Source organism: Nyctereutes procyonoides, unplaced genomic scaffold (assembly GCF_905146905.1).
Source record: "Nyctereutes procyonoides isolate TBG_1078 unplaced genomic scaffold, NYPRO_anot_genome, whole genome shotgun sequence".
Taxonomy (NCBI): domain Eukaryota; kingdom Metazoa; phylum Chordata; class Mammalia; order Carnivora; family Canidae; genus Nyctereutes; species Nyctereutes procyonoides.
In genome coordinates, this window is record NW_026575142.1 from 58,345,890 (window position 1) to 58,367,199 (window position 21,310).

Genomic DNA, 21,310 nt, shown 5'->3' on the forward strand with positions numbered 1-21,310 from the left:
TTTCACTTTCTTTCTTTCTTTCATTTTCTTTCTTTCTTTCTTTTTCTTTCTTTCTTTCTTTCTTTCTTTCTTTCTTTCTTTCTTTCTTTCTTTCTTTTTTCTTTCTTTCTCATTTATTTATGAAACAGACTGAGTGAGAGCATGAAGGGTGGGGGGGGCAGGAGGGGAGGGGCAGAGGGAAAAGCAGACCTCCCAGCTGAGCAGAGAGCGTGACAGGGGGTTTGATCCGGGGACCCTGGATCATGACCTGAAGGCAGATGCTTAACTGACTGAGCCACCCAGGGGCCCCAATTTATTTATTTGAGAGAGAGTGAGCACACAAACATTAGTGGGGGGAGGGGCAGTAAGGGAGCAGGGAAAGAACCTCAAGTAGACTTCCCACTGAGCTGGGCTCATCTCAAGACCCTGAGACCATGACCTGAGCCAAAATCGAGAGTCAGATGCTTAACCCACTGAGTCACCCAGGTGCCCCTATGATAGGTTTTATTTAACACCCTCTTATTGAGACACTCCATGATTCCTCACAATACGTTTGCATTCACTTTAATGAATAATAAACACATTCTGTTTAACTACAGTTGTGTTCTTAGTGATACTTGGCTTAAAGAAAATGACAATATGAATGGGAAAAGTAGGAAGATAAGCTGTTTCCTCAGAGTTGTTCTATCAAATAGATAATTAATTCACCACCATTTATTGAGGGTCTGTTTTGCATCAGGCACTGTGCTAGGTGCAGGGAATGTGGAGAAGAGACTTGGACTGCTCTCCAGCAATTAGACCTGTGGAACATGCGGAGTAGAAAATTTATGATCCAATTTAATGTTGGCACCATTACAGAGGGATATACCTTCTATAAAGATGTAGGACCACACACAAAGGAAGAACATCTTTTTCAGACTTACCACCTCTAGAAGTGTAAGATAATAAATTTGTGTTATTTTAAGCCATAAAATTTGTAATTTGTTGCAGCAGCAATAGGAAACTAATATATGGTACTTGAGCTTAATCTTTATGGCAGACTGTCCCAAGCATAAGGAAACGTAGACTAGCTCCTGTAGGACTTTTCAGTGGGTCTGTTTGGCTGCGTGCTTGGGAACGTGACAGGGTATGTCAGGATTAGATCCTAAAGTGTCTTCCTCCCATGCAGAGAAATTGGAAATACTCTGTAGGTTGTCAGAGGCCACTGAAGGATTAAAAGCAGGACAGTGCGACAAAATCAGATTTGCATTTTAGAAGGATAGATTGGAGTCTAGAAGTAAGAGGAAGGAATGGGAGATTAGGTACCCAAGGCAAGAGAAACGAGGAGGCCTATTTTGATCACCTTCTCTAACATGACCTTGTTTATTCCTTGAAATTTGGGGTCAGAGGACAGAAAAAATGATTGTGCTCTTTAAATATTTGAAATTCTGTCATGAGAAAGAGTGGTTAGGCATGGTCTGTGCCGTTCTAAGATGAAGGCATAAAGTCATAAAGAAATATTAAATGCATTATCGGGAAGCACATCCTTTTTAAAATTTTTATTATTTTATTTTATTTTTTAAAAAGATTTTATGTACTTATCCATGAGAGACACAGAGAGAGAGGCAGAGGCAAAGGCAGAGGGAGAAGCAGTCCTTGCGGGACTCGATCCCAGGGCCCCCATCACAGCCTGGGTGGAAGGCGGCCTGGGGCAGCACGTCCTCATCATCGGTGGGCTAAAAACATACAGACCTCCCATAGAACTGGGACTCCTCTTTCTTTCGTGCATCTATTCAACAAATACGCATTTGACTAGGGCGCAGCGGGCATCGGGCAAATGATAGGAACAAAAGAGACAAGGACACCGCCCTTGACGGAGTTTAATTTCTTTGCATGTTGTGTCTTTGCATATTGTGTTTAGAGACAACTTTCATATAATCGCTCAACCAAGAAGCACGCAAGCTCCGCTCAGGATGTCCGAGCAGCGATTTACACACCCGGGCGAGGTTAGCTTGGGGTGACCCGTCCCCGCCCCCCGGGAAAGCCTGCGCTAGGCGGAGGCAGGCCACGCCCCTCCCGCGCTCGCCCCGCCCCCGGGCCGCAGCCCCGCCCCTCGCCGCTCGCCTCCGCCCCCACCCGCCCCCTCAACTTCCAGCTCTCGGCCCGCGGGAGTGCGGGCTCTTCTCTCGCGAGGTCTTGGCTGCCGGGGAGCCGGCCGTGGTGGCCGCGGTGGTGGCCGCGTTGGGGGCCGCGGGGGCTGTCGGTCGCGGCCGCCCCGCCAGTCCGGGTCTGCCTCAGGAGCGCTCGGTAGGTTCCGCGGCCGAGATCCGGCTGCTGGCGCGCGGGGGGGCCTGGAGGGAAAGAGCAGGGCGGAGCCCCCGGGCTCGGGCAGGCCTGGGGCCGCGTGCGTGCGTGCGGCGTGGGCCGGCGTGGGCGGGAGGCCGCAGCCGCCCGGCGCGGGTCGGGGGTCGCGGGTCGCGGGTCGCTGAGGGGGCGCGGAGCGGTGCGCGGGCCGCGGCGGCGCCTGGGGAAGCGCGCGGTGCCCTGGGCTCCAAGGAGCTGCCGCGTGCGACTGGCTCTCGTTGGCAGCTCTGCGACGCGTGGCCGCCGTGTCCACAGACGGGAGGTTTGCGCGGAGGTGAATAGACCCAAGGACCTACACCCCACAAGCCGTTCTTTGTCTTTGCATCAAGGTGTGCGGAGACATGGAGTACCTGACGGACTCCGCCGACCGCACCCCCGGACACATGTGAGTCGTACCCCACCCCCACCCCCACCCCCACCCCGGTCCTTTAAATGTAAAAATATTGAAGTGAGTCTTTGAAACTTGCTGCCTGTGAGGAAAGCCTTTTTTTTTTTTTTTGAGGGGAATTCTTTTTTTTTTAATAAATTGATTTTTTATTGGTGTTCGATTTACCAACATACAGAATAACACCCAGTGCTCATCCCGTCGAGTGTCCCCCTCCGTGCCCGTCACCCTCTCACCCCCACCCCCCGCCCTCCTCCCCTTCCACCACCCCTAGCTCGTTTCCCAGAGTTAGGAGTCTTTATGTTCTGTTTGAGGGGAATTCTTAAGTGGAAAGCTTTATTTCCTGAGACCATCGGGATCGTTTTTTAGTTGGAAAGTTTGTTGTAGTAAACACCTGCTGATTTAAGAGCGTTAAAATATTCGCTTTACGTCGTTCTCCCCTGGAGCTGTGCCATGTGGTAATTAGCCACGTGGGGCTATTTAAATGTAAAGAAATTAAAATGAGATAAAATTAAATATAAGCTCTTTAGTCCTAGCGGCCAGGTTTCAGGTGCTCAGTGGCCCCATGGGCCCGGCCGCTACCCTACAGAACGTCATGGATTATAGAACATTTCTATACCTGCGGGTCTATACCTGGGTGGCTCAGCGGTTGAGCACCTGCCTTCAGCCCAGGGCCTGATCCTGGAGACCTGGGATCGAGTCCCGCGACGGGCTGCCTGCGTGGAGCCTGCTTCTCCCTCTGCCTCTCTCTCTTTGTGTGTCTCTCATGAACAAATAAAATCTTAAAACATTTCTTTGGGACAACATCAGCGATCGCTAAACATTTCCTGTCCCAGTACACCTAGAGTTATGACACCAGTCCATTATACAGAATCACGCTAGCCCTGATACTCTTCCCATCCTTTGACAATTTTTCTACTCGTTTATTTGTTTTCTAAAAGATTTATTTATTTACTTATTCATGAGAGACACGCAGAGAGAGAGAGAGACAGAGACAGAGACACAGGCAGAGGGAGAAGCAGGCTCCACACAGGGAGCCCGACGCGGGACTCATCCCGGGTCTCCAGGATCAGGCCCTGGGCTGAAGGCGGCGCTAAACCCCTGAGCACCCCGGCTCCCCTCCACTCTGAATGTTTACGTTTTGGCAGTTCTATACTGGCTCCCTAAAGAAAAATGTCTTCGGACTATAGAACTGTGATGATTATTCTAACAGATCTATTAGACTCTCTCTTGACCCTTTGGACAACACCATACTTTGAGGATTTTTGGAATTATAGCCATCCTTGGGTTTTTTGCTGCAGTATTCCAAGGTGCTACTTTATCTACAGCATCTTTGAAGATTATTTTGCCAGGTGTTTTTGTGTTTTTGTGTGTGTGTTTTTTTTTAAGGATTTTATTTATTTCTTCATGAGAGACACACACACAGAGGCAGAGACACAGGCAGAGGAAGAAGCAGGCTCCATGCAGGGAGCCCGATGTGGGACTGGATCCCGTGTTTCTAGGATCATGCCCTGGGCTGAAGGCAGCGTTAAACCGCTGAGCTACCTGGGCTGCCCTGTTTTTGTGTTTTTTTAAGCAAAGATATGGCCTCCCCTGAAGGCTTTTGTTTGTTTAACAACCAGTGCATTTATGAAACCTAATTTGAAAAATTTATGCTCTGTTTATTTAAGCTTGTGCTGTGAGTGTGGTGTCCCAATCAGTCCAAATCCTGCCAATATTTGTGTGGCCTGTTTGCGAAGTAAAGTAGACATCAGCCAAGGAATTCCGAAACAGGTCTCTATATCTTTCTGCAAGCAATGTCAAAGGTATGATGCGGTACTATTTTATGTTACTTAAAGTTGAGTTTTATATGTATGAGAGCAACTGGGATATGCTGAGGTGACATAGAGGTACATAGACTAAAGCACACATAATTGAGATTTAACTTTTATTTATGTTGTTGCCAGACATTTTAGGATTTGCAATTTTGTAGTGTACTTCTCTAGTTTGAACCCTGATAATCTGGTAAAGTTAGTGCAAATGTATTTGAATCTACTTTCTTTTAGTCTTATAAGGGTTTAATAGGTTTGGTGTATACAGTTAATAGATATTGAGTTGGGTTTTTAAGGGTAAGTGAAAGCATAAGCACTAAGGACATAATACTGTTATTATCATGAGGGTTTTTTTTTTTTTTTTTCATTTTAGTCACCAGAAGCTCTGTATGATAAACAACCTTTTATGTTTTAATGTTTTAAATAATTTAGCAAGGTGTTTTAAAAATCTTGGTAAAATCCAATGTAACTAAATGATTATAGTTAGCTGTTGAGTAACACAACCTGCCTAGTGACAGTGACCATATAAAGCTAATTGCCTGTGATTTCCCAGATGGGTTAGGGCTCTAGTGGTTCTTAATTTTTTTAGAGGGGTAGGGGGAATGGTTCATGAATCCTTTTGGGAATTTGAAACTACCTTTTCAGAAAACATACTTAAAACATACGTATATACAAGCACATGAAATTTTTCTGTACTGTTTCAGGGAGTTTATAGTTTGCAAGTTTGTGGCAAGTATGATACTTGATCAATTACAGCTACTTGCTGTACTTTAAAGCATGGTGGAGTAGAAATAAAAAGCACTGGACAAAGAATCAGGAGACTTAGTTTGTGTTGGATTTCTCACAAACTAACTTTTTGAAACTCTGCCAGTTAACCTTTCTAAGCCTTAATTTAATTTCCCCATCAGAATGAAAGCACTTTATTAGAAGGTAGATAAAACCCTTTCTGACTCCAAAAGCATCCTTATAATAAAAGGACCTGTATAAGGTTTTTGAATTAACCTTTAAAAGTGAGAATCCGGTCCCTGGCTGGCTCAGTAGGTAGAACTTGCAACTCTGGATCTTGGGGTTGTGGGTTTGAGCCCCATGTTGGGTGTAAAGATTACATAAAAATAAATTCATAAATAAAAGTGAAAGAACATTCACTTAACTAGTATAGCAAAAACAAGCACTCGTATAGTGTATTTAGAAGTATTATGTATTTAACAAACGTTTGTTGAGCACTTCCTATGCTTGGCACTGTCCTGAGTCTTGAGCAGGCTGGATTAAAGATCTTAAAAGCATTTGTCCAGGGATTGAAAATTTAATTTAATTAGGTTTTATGTAAGATTTAAAAACAAGTTTTACAATTTAAAATTTGGGAAGAGACTTGGAATAGATGAACAGTCTGAACTACTGTTGATATTTGGTATGAGGTACTACTATACCTTTTTTGTGTGTGAGAAATCAATTCTCAAACATTTTAGATGTTTACTATAAACCATTTTAATGCCATTTTAAGATGATTTCTTACCTTTCAGAGTATAGCTTCAAGGAACTCTTAAGCATTTTGTCAGACCTCACTGGAATTCTTTGCTGGTGTTTGAAGTAATAAGTCCTTTGTAATACATCATTTCAGATTGGCTTTCTCAAATATACCTAGGATTTCACTTTTTAATTAAGCCAGTTGAAAGTTTTTTGGAACTATTAAATATACTTGGGTTAAATGCTGCATATCAGTCTTGGGAATTACTATATCTGATTAATCATCAGTGTTATATCCACAGATTCACAGTGAAATTTTTGTTTTTCCTGGGAGATGGTGGTTTTCAGGATATTTTTTTTCTTAGATATTTCCAGCCGCCTGGAACTTGGGTACCATGTGCATTAGAATCCAGGGAACTTCTTGCTTTGTGTTTGAAAAGAATCAAAGCCCCTCTGAGTAAGGTAGGTCAGTCAGTTTTAAAATAAGTTTTTTGTGGATATGTGTTTTTATCTTTATATTTTAATCTCTTATTGTTAGAAAATCCTCTATGAGTAGGTTTTCCAAAAATAACATAAATGTTAACATTGGTAAGCATCCTACTACAAACTGCTCATTTTTAAAGTTATGTATATTATTTTTTTATGGAAATGAAAATCTTTTTTGTTTTAAAAGATTTAATGTAGAATAACTTTTTTCATTGTTTATAGAGTCTCATATGCAATAATTTTTTTCTGAAAATATTTATATAAAACCATCACTAAACATAATTTAGAAGATGATAATATTAGGGCTATGATATTCAGTTTCTTTTTATTTTCAGTATTGCTCTAGAAAGAAAATACTCGTGCCTGTTGCTTAAAGTCAGTGCATCAGGGTCTCCAAAAAACAAATAGAATTTTAGCCTGTTTTACCTCTCTGCATAACACTTTCAGTTTTCTTTGTGTTAAAATTTATGACTGACTCATTTCCACCATGTATTTTTTTTTTTAAGATTTTATTTATTTATTCATGAGAGACAGAGAGAGAGAGAGAGAGAGAGGCAGAGACATAGGCAGAGGGAGAAGCAGGCTCCATGCAGGGAGCCTGACACAGGACTCGATCCCAGGTCTCCAGGATCATACCCTGGGCTGAAGGCAGTGCTAAACCAGTGAGCCACCGGGGCTGCCCCCACCATGTATGTTTTTAATTGAAATGGACTCTTGGTTTGAAAGTCTTCAGATTCTCTTTTAAGCTCTGATAAAATTTCATGTAATAGTTCTTTGAAATTTTTTCCTTTATTATTTTTTTTTTCCTCCCTGGAATTTCTGTTAGTCAAATGTTGGCCCTTCTGGCTGAAAACTTTTGTCTTTTTCCCCTTATATTGTTTTTAACCTTTCAGTCTTTTTTTCTGTGTTCTTGGTGATTTACTTTGTCTTCTGGTCTCTATATTGGTTGTTTTTTTGTTCCAGCAGTGACATATTTATGTTCCAGGGTCTTTACTACAGTCTTTTTTTTTTTTCTTTTTTAAGATTTTATTTATTTATTCATGAGAGGCCTGGAGAGGCAGAGACACAGGCAGAGGGAGAAGCAGGCTCCATGCAAGGAGCCCAATGTGGGACTCAATCCTGGATGCCAGGATCACGCCCTGAGCCAGAAGCAGATACCCAACCACTGAGCCACTCAGGCGTCCCTCTTTGTCACAGTCTTAATTTTTTTTTTTTTTAACAGTGTATTTTTATTTTTTTATTTTTTATTTTTTATTTACGATGGTCATACAGAGAGAGAGAGAGAGGCAGAGACACAGGCAGAGGGAGAAGCAGGCTCCATGCACCGGGAGCCCGACGTGGGATTCGATCCCGGGTCTCCAGGATCGCGCCCTGGGCCAAAGACAGGCGCCAAACCGCTGCGCCACCCAGGGATCCCCAGTCTTAATGTTTTTGATGCATTCATTTTCTTTTTTATTTTTCTTTCTTTCTTTTTTTTATTTGAGTGTAGTTGACACAGTGTTAAATTAGTTTCAGGCATACAATGTAGTGATTTGACATCTTATGCTGTGCATACAAGTATAGCTACCATCTGTTCCCATACAACACTATTACATGACTGTATTGTCTGTGCTTACCTTTCATCCCTGTGACTTACTCATTCCAAAACTGGAAGCTATATTTCCCACTCCATTTACCCATTTTGCCTATCTCCACAGTCTACTTCCCTCTGGTAATCATCAGTTTGTTCTCTATTTATAAGTCTTACTCTGCTTTTTGTTTATTCATTTGTTTTTTAGAGTCCACATATGAGTGATATCATGTGATATTTGTCTTTCTCAGTCTGATTTATTTCACTTAGCTTAATATCCTCTAGATCCATTCATGTTGTTGCAGATGGCAAGGTCTCATCCTTTTCATGGCTGTGTAATATTCCGTTCTCTGTATACCACATCTTTATCCATTCATCTATCGATGAACATTTAAATTACTTCCGTATCTTGGTTGTGGTAAATCATGCTGCAGTGAACATAGGAGTGCATATATCTTTTCGAGTTAGGGTTTTGTTTTCTTGTTGGTAAATATCTAGTAGTGGCATTTTTGGATCATATGGTATTTCTATATTTAACCTTTTGAAGAACCTCCATACTGTTTTCCATAGTGGCTGTACCACTTTACATCCCTACAATAGCAATGCATTCTGTTGAGTTTTTCTGAAGATATGATAATAGGTTTTTAAAAAATTTCCTTCTGTTTCCTACTTTGTCTCTGGAGTCAGTTTTTTGTGTAACTTGGTCTCATTGTCATACTTCTGGCTTTCTGGCTTTTGTCAAATGTCTGGGGAGCCTTAATAGTTCATTAGTTCATTCAAGCAGTGTTATATTAAGTGTCAGCTCTGTGCCAGTCTGCTTTTGGTGTTGGGGATATAGTAGTGAATGACAGAGTCAAACATGTCTGTCTAGGTAACTGTTATTCTGGTTGTAGGATTAGCCACTGAAATATCTAAATTCTGTAGAAGAATAAACCAGGAAGGGGATAAGAACTGCATAGGGAAGAGTTTGATTTAAAATAGAGGGGAAATAAACAAACAAATAAATAAGAGGGGTTAGCATTATATGTCAGGTATACTCAAATAAGTGAAATAGAGTGGTAAGGCCTCACTGATAAGGTGACATTTGAGTAAACATTAAAGGCAGTATGGGAAGGAACTGTGCAGAAATCTGGAAGAGAGAATTATGGGTAGAGAAAACAAGAGTTAGGCTAGAGGCAGGAGCATAGCTGTGAGGTTAGCCTGGAGTGGGGAGGGAAAAAGTAGTGGGGGTTGAAAACAGCAATTGTGGAAAGTCACAGAGGTTGGGTTTTTACTCCAAGTGTAATGGGTATAGAGGGTATAGGGTAGAGTAGTAAAATGATGAAAGATTTATGATTTATCAGGATCCCTTGCAGCTATGTTTAGAGTACGTATGAGGGAAATGGGGGTGAGGGTAGAAGTGGGGACCTTTAGGAAGTGATTGTAGTAATCATGAGAAATGATGCTATTTGGATCAGTAGTGGATGTGGTGAGAAGTGAACAGTCTGGATCTACTTTGAAGGTAGTCAGTAGTATTTACCGATGAAGCTGAATGTATGTATATGACAGATGAGTAGAAGGATTATTTGATTTCATGTTCTTGACTCAATCAACCAGAAGGAGGGAGTTGCTGTTAGTAAGGTAGGGAAGACTTCAAGAGGAAGCAGATCAGTGTGAGAGAGATTAGAGCTATCTCATAGTGGTACTTAGATGTCCATTAAACATAGAAGTAGACATTGTAGGCAGCTTATAAATAAACATTGATCCAGACTGGAGATGATGAATTGGAATATAGATGGTTTTTAAAGCTGTGAAATTGAATGAAATTTCCAAGGCAGTTTAGATAGAGAAGGGAAGAAATTTGAGGACTAAATCCTGGGGTCTTTTACTCTTAAAAGCTTGAGAAGATGGTAAACCAAAGGAGACTTGAAAAGGAGTTGCTAGTAAGGTAGATGAAAAATTAGATGAGTGTAGTGTCTTGGAATGTAAAGGAAGTATTTTACAAAGGAAGTGACTGGCTATGTAATTTGCAGCTAATGGGTCAAATTCTGTAGATGTAGCAATGTGAAAATCGTTAATGACTTTGATGAGCAATTTCTGTTTAGTGGTGGAAATAAAGACCTAATTTGAATGAAAATGAGAGAATAGGAGAACAGGAATTGGAGATAACAAGTAGAGATAATTTTTTTGAGTAAAGGGAAAGAAATAGGATAGTGGGTAGAGGGGGAAAAAAGGGAAGGGACCCATTTCTCAAGGTAGGAGGTTAAGGGTGCCTGGGTGGCTCAGTTGGTTAAGTGTCTGCCTTCTGCTCAGGTCAGGATCCCAGGGTCCTGGGGTCAAGCTCTGCATTGGGTTCCCTGCTCTGCCTCTGTCACTCCTCTGCTTGTGCTCTCACTCTTTTTCTGTCAAATAAATAAAACATTTTTAAAAAGGATATGAGATGTTAGAGTATATTTATAAGCTATCTGGGAGTTGAGTACAGAGGGAAAAATCTGTGAAACTGCACAGAGACAGAATACTTGACTGTGAGATGACCTTGAGGAGTGGAAAAGAGAAGATAGAGCATAGTAGTGGAAGAATATCAACAAGTATTTGGTACTTACTCTCTCCCAGGCACCATTTTGGGACCCTGGAGTATTTTGTGGAACAAAATAAGGTCTTGGCTCTCTAATGGGGCATTCTTAAGTTTGGTCTTAATAGGAGCTAGGACAGGTTATCTGTAGTAATAGAGAAATGTTTGTAATTAGGAGCTTCTGGGAAATCTTCTGATTACTTTTTCTAATTGAGAAAACAAAAGCCTGGGGAGGAGTTATGAAGGAAAAACTATTAGATACTTGAGGAGAGAAGGGAAGGTATGAAATACTCCTCCAGAGTGGGAGAGAGAATATACTAGAATGATGTATGATTGTTGCAAAGGTTACTGTTAGAAATTTAAAGACTAGCATGGTGTGTATTTATTTCTTTAGCCTCATCGGCTGCACAGGTAAGGCATAGAATAGGGCACAAAGTGATTTAGCAATGGCAAAGTGAAATGAGAGTGGACCAAGGGAATTGAGTGTATGCATGAGAATGATTTTGATGATCTTGACATTTAAGCTAGCATTTGATGGAAGTGAGTAGAAAAAGGAGGTAGGAGGGATGGATAGTGAAAAGTGGTAGGATGAATAGATTGTAGGTTGCAGTAGGTTGAAGAATTTTTGGTGCTCAGGAACTGGAAAAGTGAGCTGGAATGTTAAGAGGTGGGAGTCAAGAAGTGGGATATTTGGAGTTGAGATTTTGGAGGGATTTCAGTTATTGATAAAACTTACTGGTAAAAGATATGAGTAGCAGCACCTTTCAGTTCAACTCACCTGCAACTCCTGCCCAAATTAATGAAATGACCTCCATTTTTGTTCCTCTTCCCTCTTCCTCAAAACACCCATTTTAGCTATATTGAGCTACATTGAGATCCTCACGTATAGCAAACTTTTTGACCTCTGCTGATATATCAGTGAGTTACCATTGTGGATTCAGTGTTCAGCATGAGACCCCCTCTGATAAGCCTTTTTTTAAAAGCCAAACACTTAATATAGATAGAATAATCCAAGTAGAAACTTTTGTTTATGAGATTTCTAGTAGATGATTAAACACCAGATCTTTGCTTTCTTCTAAAAAGTATAATTTCCATTAAAAAAAAAAAGTATTTTTTTTAGGGAAAAGGATTTCTTCCTACGCAGACACTTATATTTTTGCTTGAATTATACCAGTTGCATTAATGTAGTCCTTAGATGGTCCTTTTATTGCTCTTTTTGTTGCCATACTTCTGATGATAATTTTTTTTTTTTTGACTGCTGTTGTAGAGTAATGATGCTAACCACAGATTCCTTAAACATCTTCTGAACTCTGCTAATGAGTTGTTTTTTCATCTTTTTTCTCAAGTGGGAACTTAAGTTTCTTTTTGGTTGTGTTCTTTTGAAGGTACGGCTTGTAGATGCAGGTTTCGTCTGGACTGAGCCCCACTCTAAGAGACTTAAAGTTAAACTGACAATTCAGAAAGAGGTAAGCTGTATACAGTTTTCTCAGCATGTCTGAAGTGTAGGTAGTGAAAATGAGGGGATATTGGTAAGTTATCTTAGGGCTTGAATAGCTTAGGAGGAGAGATTACACTCTTAATTTTAACCTGAGGTTTTTTTTTTTTTTTTTTTTTTTTTGGTCATCTGCCAGATGATCCAAAGCAGCCATTGCTCATGATTAGTGGGTAAGGTAATCTTTTTCAGAGTTATTTTTATTAGTAAAAAAGATGGAAGTAAAAGCATGAGCTAATAAGGCAGTGTTTCTCAAACTTGGTTGATCATCATAATAATTCACAGTAACTGAATCGAACTGGATCCATCTGGACGTGACACCCAGGAATCTGTTAAAAAGCTGCCTAGATGGTTTCTGATGATTGGCTATGTTTGGGAACAATTAAGGAATATCTTCTATTTTTAGAATTTTATATAGATATACAAATTCTTCAAAGACTATTCTTCACAACCACTTTAACTAGAGGTAAATATGAAATGTTAATTTTATCCTACAAATCAAACTTATTTTTTTCTTGAAATAGGATTAACTTATTCTTATGACCTTTAATTTAATTGATTTATTGTTGATGTCCTCAAAACGTTCATGGAAAAAGACTAAGTTAAATATTAACTTTAAAAAAATATTAACTTTAAATATTAAATATTTATTAAAACGAAGAAAGGAATGTGATTTTTTTTTTTTCCTTTTCCCCCATATCAGGTGATGAATGGTGCTATCCTTCAGCAGGTGTTTGTGGTAGATTATATTGTTCAGCCTCAGATGTGTGGAGATTGCCACAGAGTAGAAGCTAAGGATTTCTGGAAGGCTGTGGTTCAAGTAAGGCAAAAGGTATTGAGAGAAGGATGATAAGTGAATCCTTCATCTTGTATTTCATCTTTGTCAATTATAAACAGTTAGTAAAACCTCCTCCTTTCCCTTTTCACATCCTTGAGGAACCAGGGATAGTCCAGGTTTTTGCAACATTTACTTTTAAAAATAGATCACTATCATATTTTAGATAATCTTTAAAGATTGTTTTTGTTTTAAAAATCAATGTGCTATAGCAATAGATGGCCTTTTCTTTTTTACATTTCATCTATTAATCTAATAATGCATTTATGTTTAGACTTTGCACAAAAAAACTTTCTACTATCTGGAACAGTTGATTTTGAAATATGGAATGCATCAGAATACACTTCGTATCAAAGAGATTCATGGTGAGTTAAAATTTGAAAGCATTTGAATTTAGGGCAGAATTAGTCCATCTAAAAGGTCTTATCTTTATTGATAATATCTAGAATAGTACTGTCCAAAAGAACAGTTTCTTTTGTTAGGAAGAAAAAAATCTTGGTTCTTTATCTGCACTGTCCAATATGGTAGCCACTAGCCACATACGGCTATTGAATACTTGAAATGTGTTTAGTCCAATGGAGGAACTGAATTCTTAATTTTTTTCTGTTTTAACTTACATTTACACTAAGTAGCTACTAGATGAGTAAACCAGTAACTGCATTAATAAAAAAAGTATTATGATGGAAAATTCATCAAAAAATTGTTTTATGCAGAGATCAGTTTTTCATTGGAAGAAAATTATTTTTGAGATTTGTAGGTTCTTTTGTAATATTTTTGGTTTTGATATACAAATGATATAGTTAGATTTCTTAAAAGTGGAATTTAAAACTTGCATATTATATCTTACTGTTGATATCATATACATATTAGATGATGTATATTTCTCTAATAGTAGAAAACAAATATTCTTAAGCAGACTCTTAAGTTTCTTGTTAAAGGTTATTATTTTGAGATGGTACTTGCTGCTGGTGAACATGTACATATGTTGTTTTCCTAGTCTCTTAAAGTATAGATTTAAAGATACCTGTTCTTGAAGGAATGACTAAATTCTTAGGTCGACTCCTCATTTTAAAACTGGGTGTTCCACTGTTACCAACTGATCTGTTACTCACATCTTGTATGTCTTGGGAAAGTACTTAGAAAAGTGTGGTCTTGGATCTTTAAATGGGGGGAGATGTATGTAGTGATGTCACCTAAAGAAAATCTCTTAAGCTTTGTATTGACCTGAGTGCCTTGCCAGTAGACATAAGGTTAATAATCTAAATCGATGAAACACAATTTATTTTTTTCTAAAATTTATTTGAGAGAGAGAGAGAGGGTGAGCAGGAGCTGGTGGGGGATAGCCGCAGAGGCAGAGGGAGAACAAGACTCCCTTCTGAGCAGGGAGCCCACCAGCACTCAATCCCAGGACCCTGAGAACATGACCTGAGCCAAAGGCAGACACTTAACCAACTGAGCCACCCAGGAGCCCTTAAATTGGTGAAACACAATTTAATGAATAATCTTAGTGGGTAAGGTACCTTTGCTGCCTAGTCAACATAGAGCCTTGGCTATTTGCGGCTAGCCACCAGGCAAAAATACATCTTTGTTTTGAGTCATTCTGTTTTGAGTAACTCTTTCAAGGATAAGTAGATCCAAATATTCTAGCTAAGAAAGCAAACCACTATTACTCTGTTTCATCACGTGGCAGAAATATACTCAAGTTTTTTGTAGCAAAAGACTTGGATACATTCTGGGACATGCTTTTGTAATCATTTTCAAAACCAAAAATATTGTGAGTTTAACAGCCCTTTTTTAATCCAGAGAATTTAATCTATATTTTTTTCCCTACTAGTTCTTGGTTTGATTTAGATGAATTGTTTGTTTGTGGTTTATTTGTAAATTTGTTTTTTAAAATTGTTAAAATTTTACTATTTACTTTTACTAGTAATAGTAATAGTAAAAATTCACACATAGATGTATATGAATAAAAGACCTCTATATTCCTTTTATCTATTTGTTGTCCCCAGAGGTAACCCCTTAAAACAAGATAGTATATATTTACTCTTTTGTGGGGCAGGGACAGAGGGAAAGAGAGAATCGTAGCAGGCTCCACACAGTGCAGAGCCCAACATGGAGCTCAGTCTTAAAACCCTGAAATCATGACCTGAGCCAAAATCAAGAGTTGATGCTTAACCACCTGAGCCACTCAGGCACCGCTATAATATGCATTCTGTATAAAAATAGTGATAGCAAAAAAAAAAAAAAATTAAAAAATTAAAAAAATACAAAATAAAAATTGTGATAGCATTGGTTTCCCTTACATGTGGGAATTATTTTTTAGTTATATAACTATGTCTTATAACTTTTGTGTCTTATATTGGAAAGCTTTCTATGCTCCCACTATTGTATTTTTAAAAGTAAATTATTTTCGAATTTTTAAGCTTACCAGTCGGAGTTTTTCCGAGGTCAGTCTATCCTTTCCCACTGATATGAACTATCTCCTTTCTTACATACACTAAATTCTTTTATATACATGATTTCCTTCTGATTTATTTTGTCCCACTGCTTCTACCACAGTATGTAAACTATATAATAATGTGCTCCCTTATTAATTTTTTTGGAAGATTTGAGTGATAGTTAATAAGAACATGGATTCTGGAACCAGGTTTTGTGGATTTGAACTCTGTCCCACCAGTTTTTTCGCTGTGTGATCTTAGGCAAATTATTTAACTTCTCTGAGCCTCAGTTTTCCCATCAATAAACTAGAAAGAATGGTAATAGCACCTACCTCAGGATTATTGCGAAGATTAAATTATCTATGCAGAATAGAACCCTGCTTAGTGCATAATCTTTATTCACTTCTTTTCTGTACTTCAGTGAAACATTTTATAGTTTCCTCATAAAGATTTTTAAATGTTTCTAGTTATTTTTTTTGACTGTTCTGCACTATTTGTTATTGCGGATTGCAACTTCATTGCATTTTTATTTTTCATTTTATTTTTTTTTAAGAGATTTTATTTATTTGTTTGAGACAGAGAGTGCTTGACCTGGAGGGTGGGTAGAGGGCACGGGGAAAGGGAGAAGAGATTCCCTACTGAGCAGGGAAGCCCAATGCGGTCCTGACCCCAGAACCCCAAGATCAGGACCTGAACTGAAGGCAGATACCCAACTGACTGAGCCACCTAGACCTCATGCATTGCTAATTTTCAATTAATTCAAAGACTTTATTTATTATTTATTAATTGGAAGCTTCCTTTATTTTCAGTTTCTAATAAATATCCTGAAGTTTATAAATTTTCACGAATATGTATTGGTTTTATAGCTACCTTATCCTATTATACGTTGCATATTTTATTTTCGGCAAACATCTCAGCTCTTTTATTCTCTTAGGTATATACTTAGGTGTAGAATAGCTGAGTCATATGGCAAATTTATGTTTTTATATTTCTTTTATATATCTTTTTATATTTATATTTTTAAGAAACTGGCAGACTGTTTCCAAAGTGGCTGTATCACTTTACGCTCCTATCAGCAGTGTTTGAGGGTTAGTTTCTACATCTCACCAACATTGTCTCTTTTTGTTCAGAGTCATTCTAGAGAGTAGTATGAAGTGGTACCTCATTTTGTGGTTTTAATTTGCATTTCCTAATGACTAATTATGTTGATCATTTTTTCATGAGGTTATTAGCCATTTCTGTAAATTTTTGTTGAAATAACTATTCAGATCTTTTGTCCATTTTTTATTTTTTATTTTTTTAAAGATTTATTTATTTATTTATGATGGGGGGGGCAGAGACACAGGAGGGGGGGCGCAGAGACACAGGAGGAGGGAGAAGCAGGCTCCATGCCAGGAGCCCGACGTGGAACTCGATTCCGGGACTCCAGGATCACGCCCTGGGCCAAAGGCAGGTGCTAAACCGCTGAGCCACCCAGGGATCCCCATCTGTCCATTTTTTATTTGGATTTTCTGTCTTACTAAATTTTAAGAATTTTTTTTTATTATTCTGGATACTAGTTCCTCATTTTATATATGACTCGCAGATATTTTCTCCTAGCCCATACATAGCTTGTTTTTTCATTTTCTTAATGTTGTCCTTTTTTTTTATGGTGATATGAACACTTAACATGAGATCTTCCCTCTTAAAATTGTTAAGTGTATAATACATTATTGTTGACTAGAAATACAGTGTACCAGCAGTTCTCTAGAGCCTATTCATCTTGCTTATCTGAAACTTTATGCTCATTAATTGGTAACTTCCTGTTTCCTCCTTCTCTCCCCCATGGGCAGTCATCATTCCATTTTTTGATTCTACGAATTTGAGTATTTTGGATACCTCTTATAAATGGAATCATGTAGTATTTGTGTTTCTGTGAGTGGCTTATTTTCGTTTAGTATGATGTCCTGAAGGTTCACCCATGTTAGTTCACCCATGTTATTGGCATATTGCAGAATTTCCTGTTGTTTTAAGGCTGAATAGTATTCCACTGCATGTACATACCACATTTTATCCATTCCTTTGTGGTAGGAACAACCCCAAATGTCCATGATCTTGGCCACTGTGAGCAGTGCTGCAATAACCATGAGAGTGCTAATACCTCTTTGGGATTCTGATTTCAGTTCTGGATAAATCCTGAGAAGTGGGATTAATGGAACATGGTAGTTCTATTTTAGTTTTTTGAAGAACCTCCATACTATTTTTCATAGTGGCTGCACTATTTCACATTTCCACTGGTGTCTACAAAGTTCCAGGTTTTACATTTCCTTAATGCTTGTTTACTTTTTATTAATAGCCATCCTAATGAGTATGGAGTGATACCTCATTGTAGTTTTGATTTGCATTTGCCTGATGATTTTGACCTTGAGCATTTTTCATATACTTTTTGGCCATTTATATGTCTTATTTAGAGAAATGTCTGTTCAGTTCCTCTGCCCTTTTTTAAAACAAAAATATTTTAACTAATCAGGTTATTTTTTTTTCTGTTGAATTATAGGAGTTCCTGATATATTTGGAAATTAACTCCCTGTCAGATATATGTGGTTTACAAATATTTTCTCCCATTTTGTAGGTTTCCTTTCCACTGTGTTGTTGTTTCTTTTGCTGTGCAGAAACTTTTTAGTTTGATGTAGTCCCAGTTGTTTTTATTGCCTGTACTTTTGGTATCGTATCCCTGAAATGATCACCAAGACCATTGTCATGAAGCTTTTCCCCCTCTGTTTTCTTCTAGAGGTTTTATAGTGTCAGGTCTTATATTCGATTCCTTAATCCATTTTGAGTTGGTTTCTGTGAATGGTGTAAAACAAAGGCCCAACTTTGTTCTTTTGTATTAAGTGGAATCCAGTTTTCCCAATACCATTTTTGAAGAGATTATCTTTTCCCCAGTTTGTATTTTTAGCACCCTGTTGGAGATTAGTTGACCCTAGATAAATGGATGGATTGGTTTCTGGGTTCTCTCTTTTGTTGCATTGGTTATTACGACTGTCTTTATATCATTATCAAACTGTTTTGATTATAGTAGCTTTGTATTTTGAAGCCAGGAAGTGTGATGTCTTTGGAATTGCAAAAGTTTAAAATTTTAAAGTAATACGTAAATTTTTTTCTTTTATATCCATTAGGGTTTTGTTGTCATGTTTAAGAACTCTTGTTTATCAGTGTCAGAGATTTTCTTCTGCGTTTCTTCATATGTTACATAGTTTTAGCTCTTTTTTTTTTTTTAAAGATTTTATTTAATTATGAGACAGAGAGAGAGAGAGAGAGAGAGAGAGAGGCAGAGACACAGGCAGAGGGAAAAGCAGGCTCCATGCCGGGAGCCCGACATGGGATTTGATCCTGGGTCTCCAGGATCAGGCCCTGGGCTGAAGGCGGCACTAAACCGATAAACCACCCAGGCTGCCCTATAGTTTTAGCTCTTAAATTTGGATCTAAACCTTTGTGTTAATTTTTGTGCATGGTGTGAGATAAGTGTCTAAATTCATCTTTCTCCCTGTAGATATCCTGTTTTCCCAGTGAAAAGCCTATCCTTTTTTCAGTGAATTCCTTGGATCCTCTGTCAAAGATGTATTGATTATAAATGTCACAGTTTACTTCTGGATTCTCAAGTTTGTTTTATAGATCGGTATATCTATCCTATGCTAATACCACACTGTCTTGACTAAAGTTATCAAGTTTTGAAACTGGGAAGTATAAGTTCCCAACAGCTCTGTTCATCTTCAGAATTTGGTTTTGACTATTCTGAGTTATTTTACTAGTTAGCGGAGTTGTTTGGAAAGAGTATCTCTATAAGAATTTCTATAAGTATCTTTAAAAGCAGGTAGGTGTGCTTTTAATTTTCCCTTTGTTACTGATTTTTGATGCCACTGCATTGTGATCAGGTAATATTAATAATTTATACTGTTTAGAATTTATTGAAATTAAAAAAATCTTTGTATGTGATTGTTTTATGAATGTTCTATGAATTTTTAAAAATAGGTATTCTTGGGACATCTGGGTGGCTCAGCGGTTGAGCATCTGCCTTTGGCTCAGGCACGATCCCAGGTCCAGGGAAAATCGGGTCCCACATTGGGCTCCCTGTTAGGAGCCTACTTCTCCCTCTGCCTATATCTCCGCCTCTCTCTGTGTGTGTCTCATGAATAAAAAAATAAAATGAAAAAAAAAGTATTATTGGGACCATGTTCTATAATTGCAGTTAAATCAACCATGAGAGTTATTCAGGTTTTATGTGTCCTTCCTATTTTTAATCAGTTTAGTTATTTTTGTTTTTTGGTGTTTTTTTTTAAATTATTTTTTAAAATTTTATTTTATTTAATTCATTAGCATATAGTGTATTATTAGTTTCAGTGGTATATAGTTCAGCGATTCATCAGTTGCATATAACACTCAGCTCTCATTACATCATTTGGTCTCCTTAATGCCCATCACCCCATCCCCTCACCCACCTCCCCTCCAGCTACCCTCAGTTTGTTTCCTATAGTTAAAAGAGTCTCTTATGGTTTATCTTCCTCTTGTTTTACTTTTCCCTCCCTTACCCTATGATCCTCTGTTTTGTTTCTTCAAATTCCATGTGAGTAAAATCATATGATAATTGTCTTTCTCTGATTGACTTATTTCACTTAGCATAATATCCTCTCGGTCATTTTGTTTTTGATAGTCTCATATTAGTCTGCCACAGTGATTGTGCAGGTGTTAACATTTATTAACTTCTATTTCTTTTTAATAGTTTTTGTTTTCTGCATCTTAGTGCTGTGTTAGTAGATTCATTCATGCTATCTTCTTGGTAGATTAATATATAAAATATGCTTCTTTGCGTGGTTTTTCTCTTCCCTCATCTTTTTTTAAGTAGGATACATGCCCAGTGTGGAGCCCAGTTTGGGCTATCCTAATCCTAAAATCAAGACCTGAACTAAGATCACGAGTTAAGATGTTTACCTGACTGAGCCACCCAGACGCCCCATTTCTCTCCCCCTTTGACCTTGAATTTTATTTTATCTGAAATTAAAATTGTGAATCTTGTTTTCTTTTGTTATTATTTGCCTTGTTTGTCTATACTTTTGTTAAATCTTAATTGATATATTTTTATGTTTCCTAATAATTTGTTTACTACACATTTAATTTGTGATATAGTTATGTTAGTAGAGGGGAATCTTATTCTGCAGAATTATTTTCATGTGGCTTTTCTTTTCTTTTTTTTTTTAAGATGGTTTGGATTTCTATTATTCTTCAAAACAGCATGCTCAGAAAATGGTAGAATTTCTTCAGTGTACAGTTCCCTGCAGGTATGTTCTGAATCTAAATGTGATTAAGTCCAAGGAGCTGGGAATGGATATAGATTATATCCATCCCTCAGGCTTAGATGACTACTCTTATGTTAAAATATTTAAAATTGTAGTAGGAATTCTTACATAATTAGTAAGCATCTATTGGATTAGCCACTTTATGGGAATTATTAGCCAAAGAATATAGAAGAATCTCTTTGGGGAGCTAGATCTCACCCTATGATAAGTACTATACTGCTAAACTTTTGATTGAATGTATTTAAATAAGACACAAGAAAGATGGAGTTAGAGGGCTTTGGGGAGAAGCTTCATGGAAAAAGGGCTTAAGCTCCTAAAATGGGAAGTTTTAAGATAGGGTTTATAGTGAAAGGTGAGATAAGTGTGAACAAAGACTTGTGGTGGACATTAATGTGGCTTTCAGTGGATGCTGTATATAGACTACCTTGGTCTGAGCCAAGTGCGTGTTTTAGAGGTTTTGAGTAGACAAATTGAAAAGAGGTAGGATGCGATTGGGTTGGCGGAGGTTTTAAAATGTAAGTGGATGAAATTAGGCTTTGCCATAGTGGGCATCAGGAAGCTGTTTCAGACCTTGGACAGTGATGATTTGATTAGATAAAAATTGATATTCTCTAGACTATATA

General features: G+C 38.1%; 1 protein-coding gene across 2 annotated transcripts in view; it reads left to right on the forward strand.

The window, feature by feature from the left end:
- Positions 1-2,109: 2,109 nt before the first annotated feature.
- Positions 2,110-21,310, forward strand: part of NMD3 (NMD3 ribosome export adaptor) — a 29,834-nt gene continuing 10,633 nt past the window's right edge. The window contains exons 1-8 of one of the 2 annotated variants that reach the window (XM_055308440.1): positions 2,110-2,265; positions 2,652-2,707; positions 4,378-4,512; positions 6,348-6,444; positions 11,975-12,055; positions 12,785-12,913; positions 13,191-13,281; positions 20,591-20,669. In XM_055308440.1, the coding sequence (XP_055164415.1) occupies positions 2,664-2,707; positions 4,378-4,512; positions 6,348-6,444; positions 11,975-12,055; positions 12,785-12,913; positions 13,191-13,281; positions 20,591-20,669 (656 nt within the window). In that variant the 5' untranslated portion in view covers positions 2,110-2,265; positions 2,652-2,663. Of the gene's footprint in view, positions 2,266-2,547; positions 2,708-4,377; positions 4,513-6,347; positions 6,445-11,974; positions 12,056-12,784; positions 12,914-13,190; positions 13,282-20,590; positions 20,670-21,310 lie in introns of both variants that reach the window. The other variant, XM_055308439.1, reaches the window with a different exon arrangement.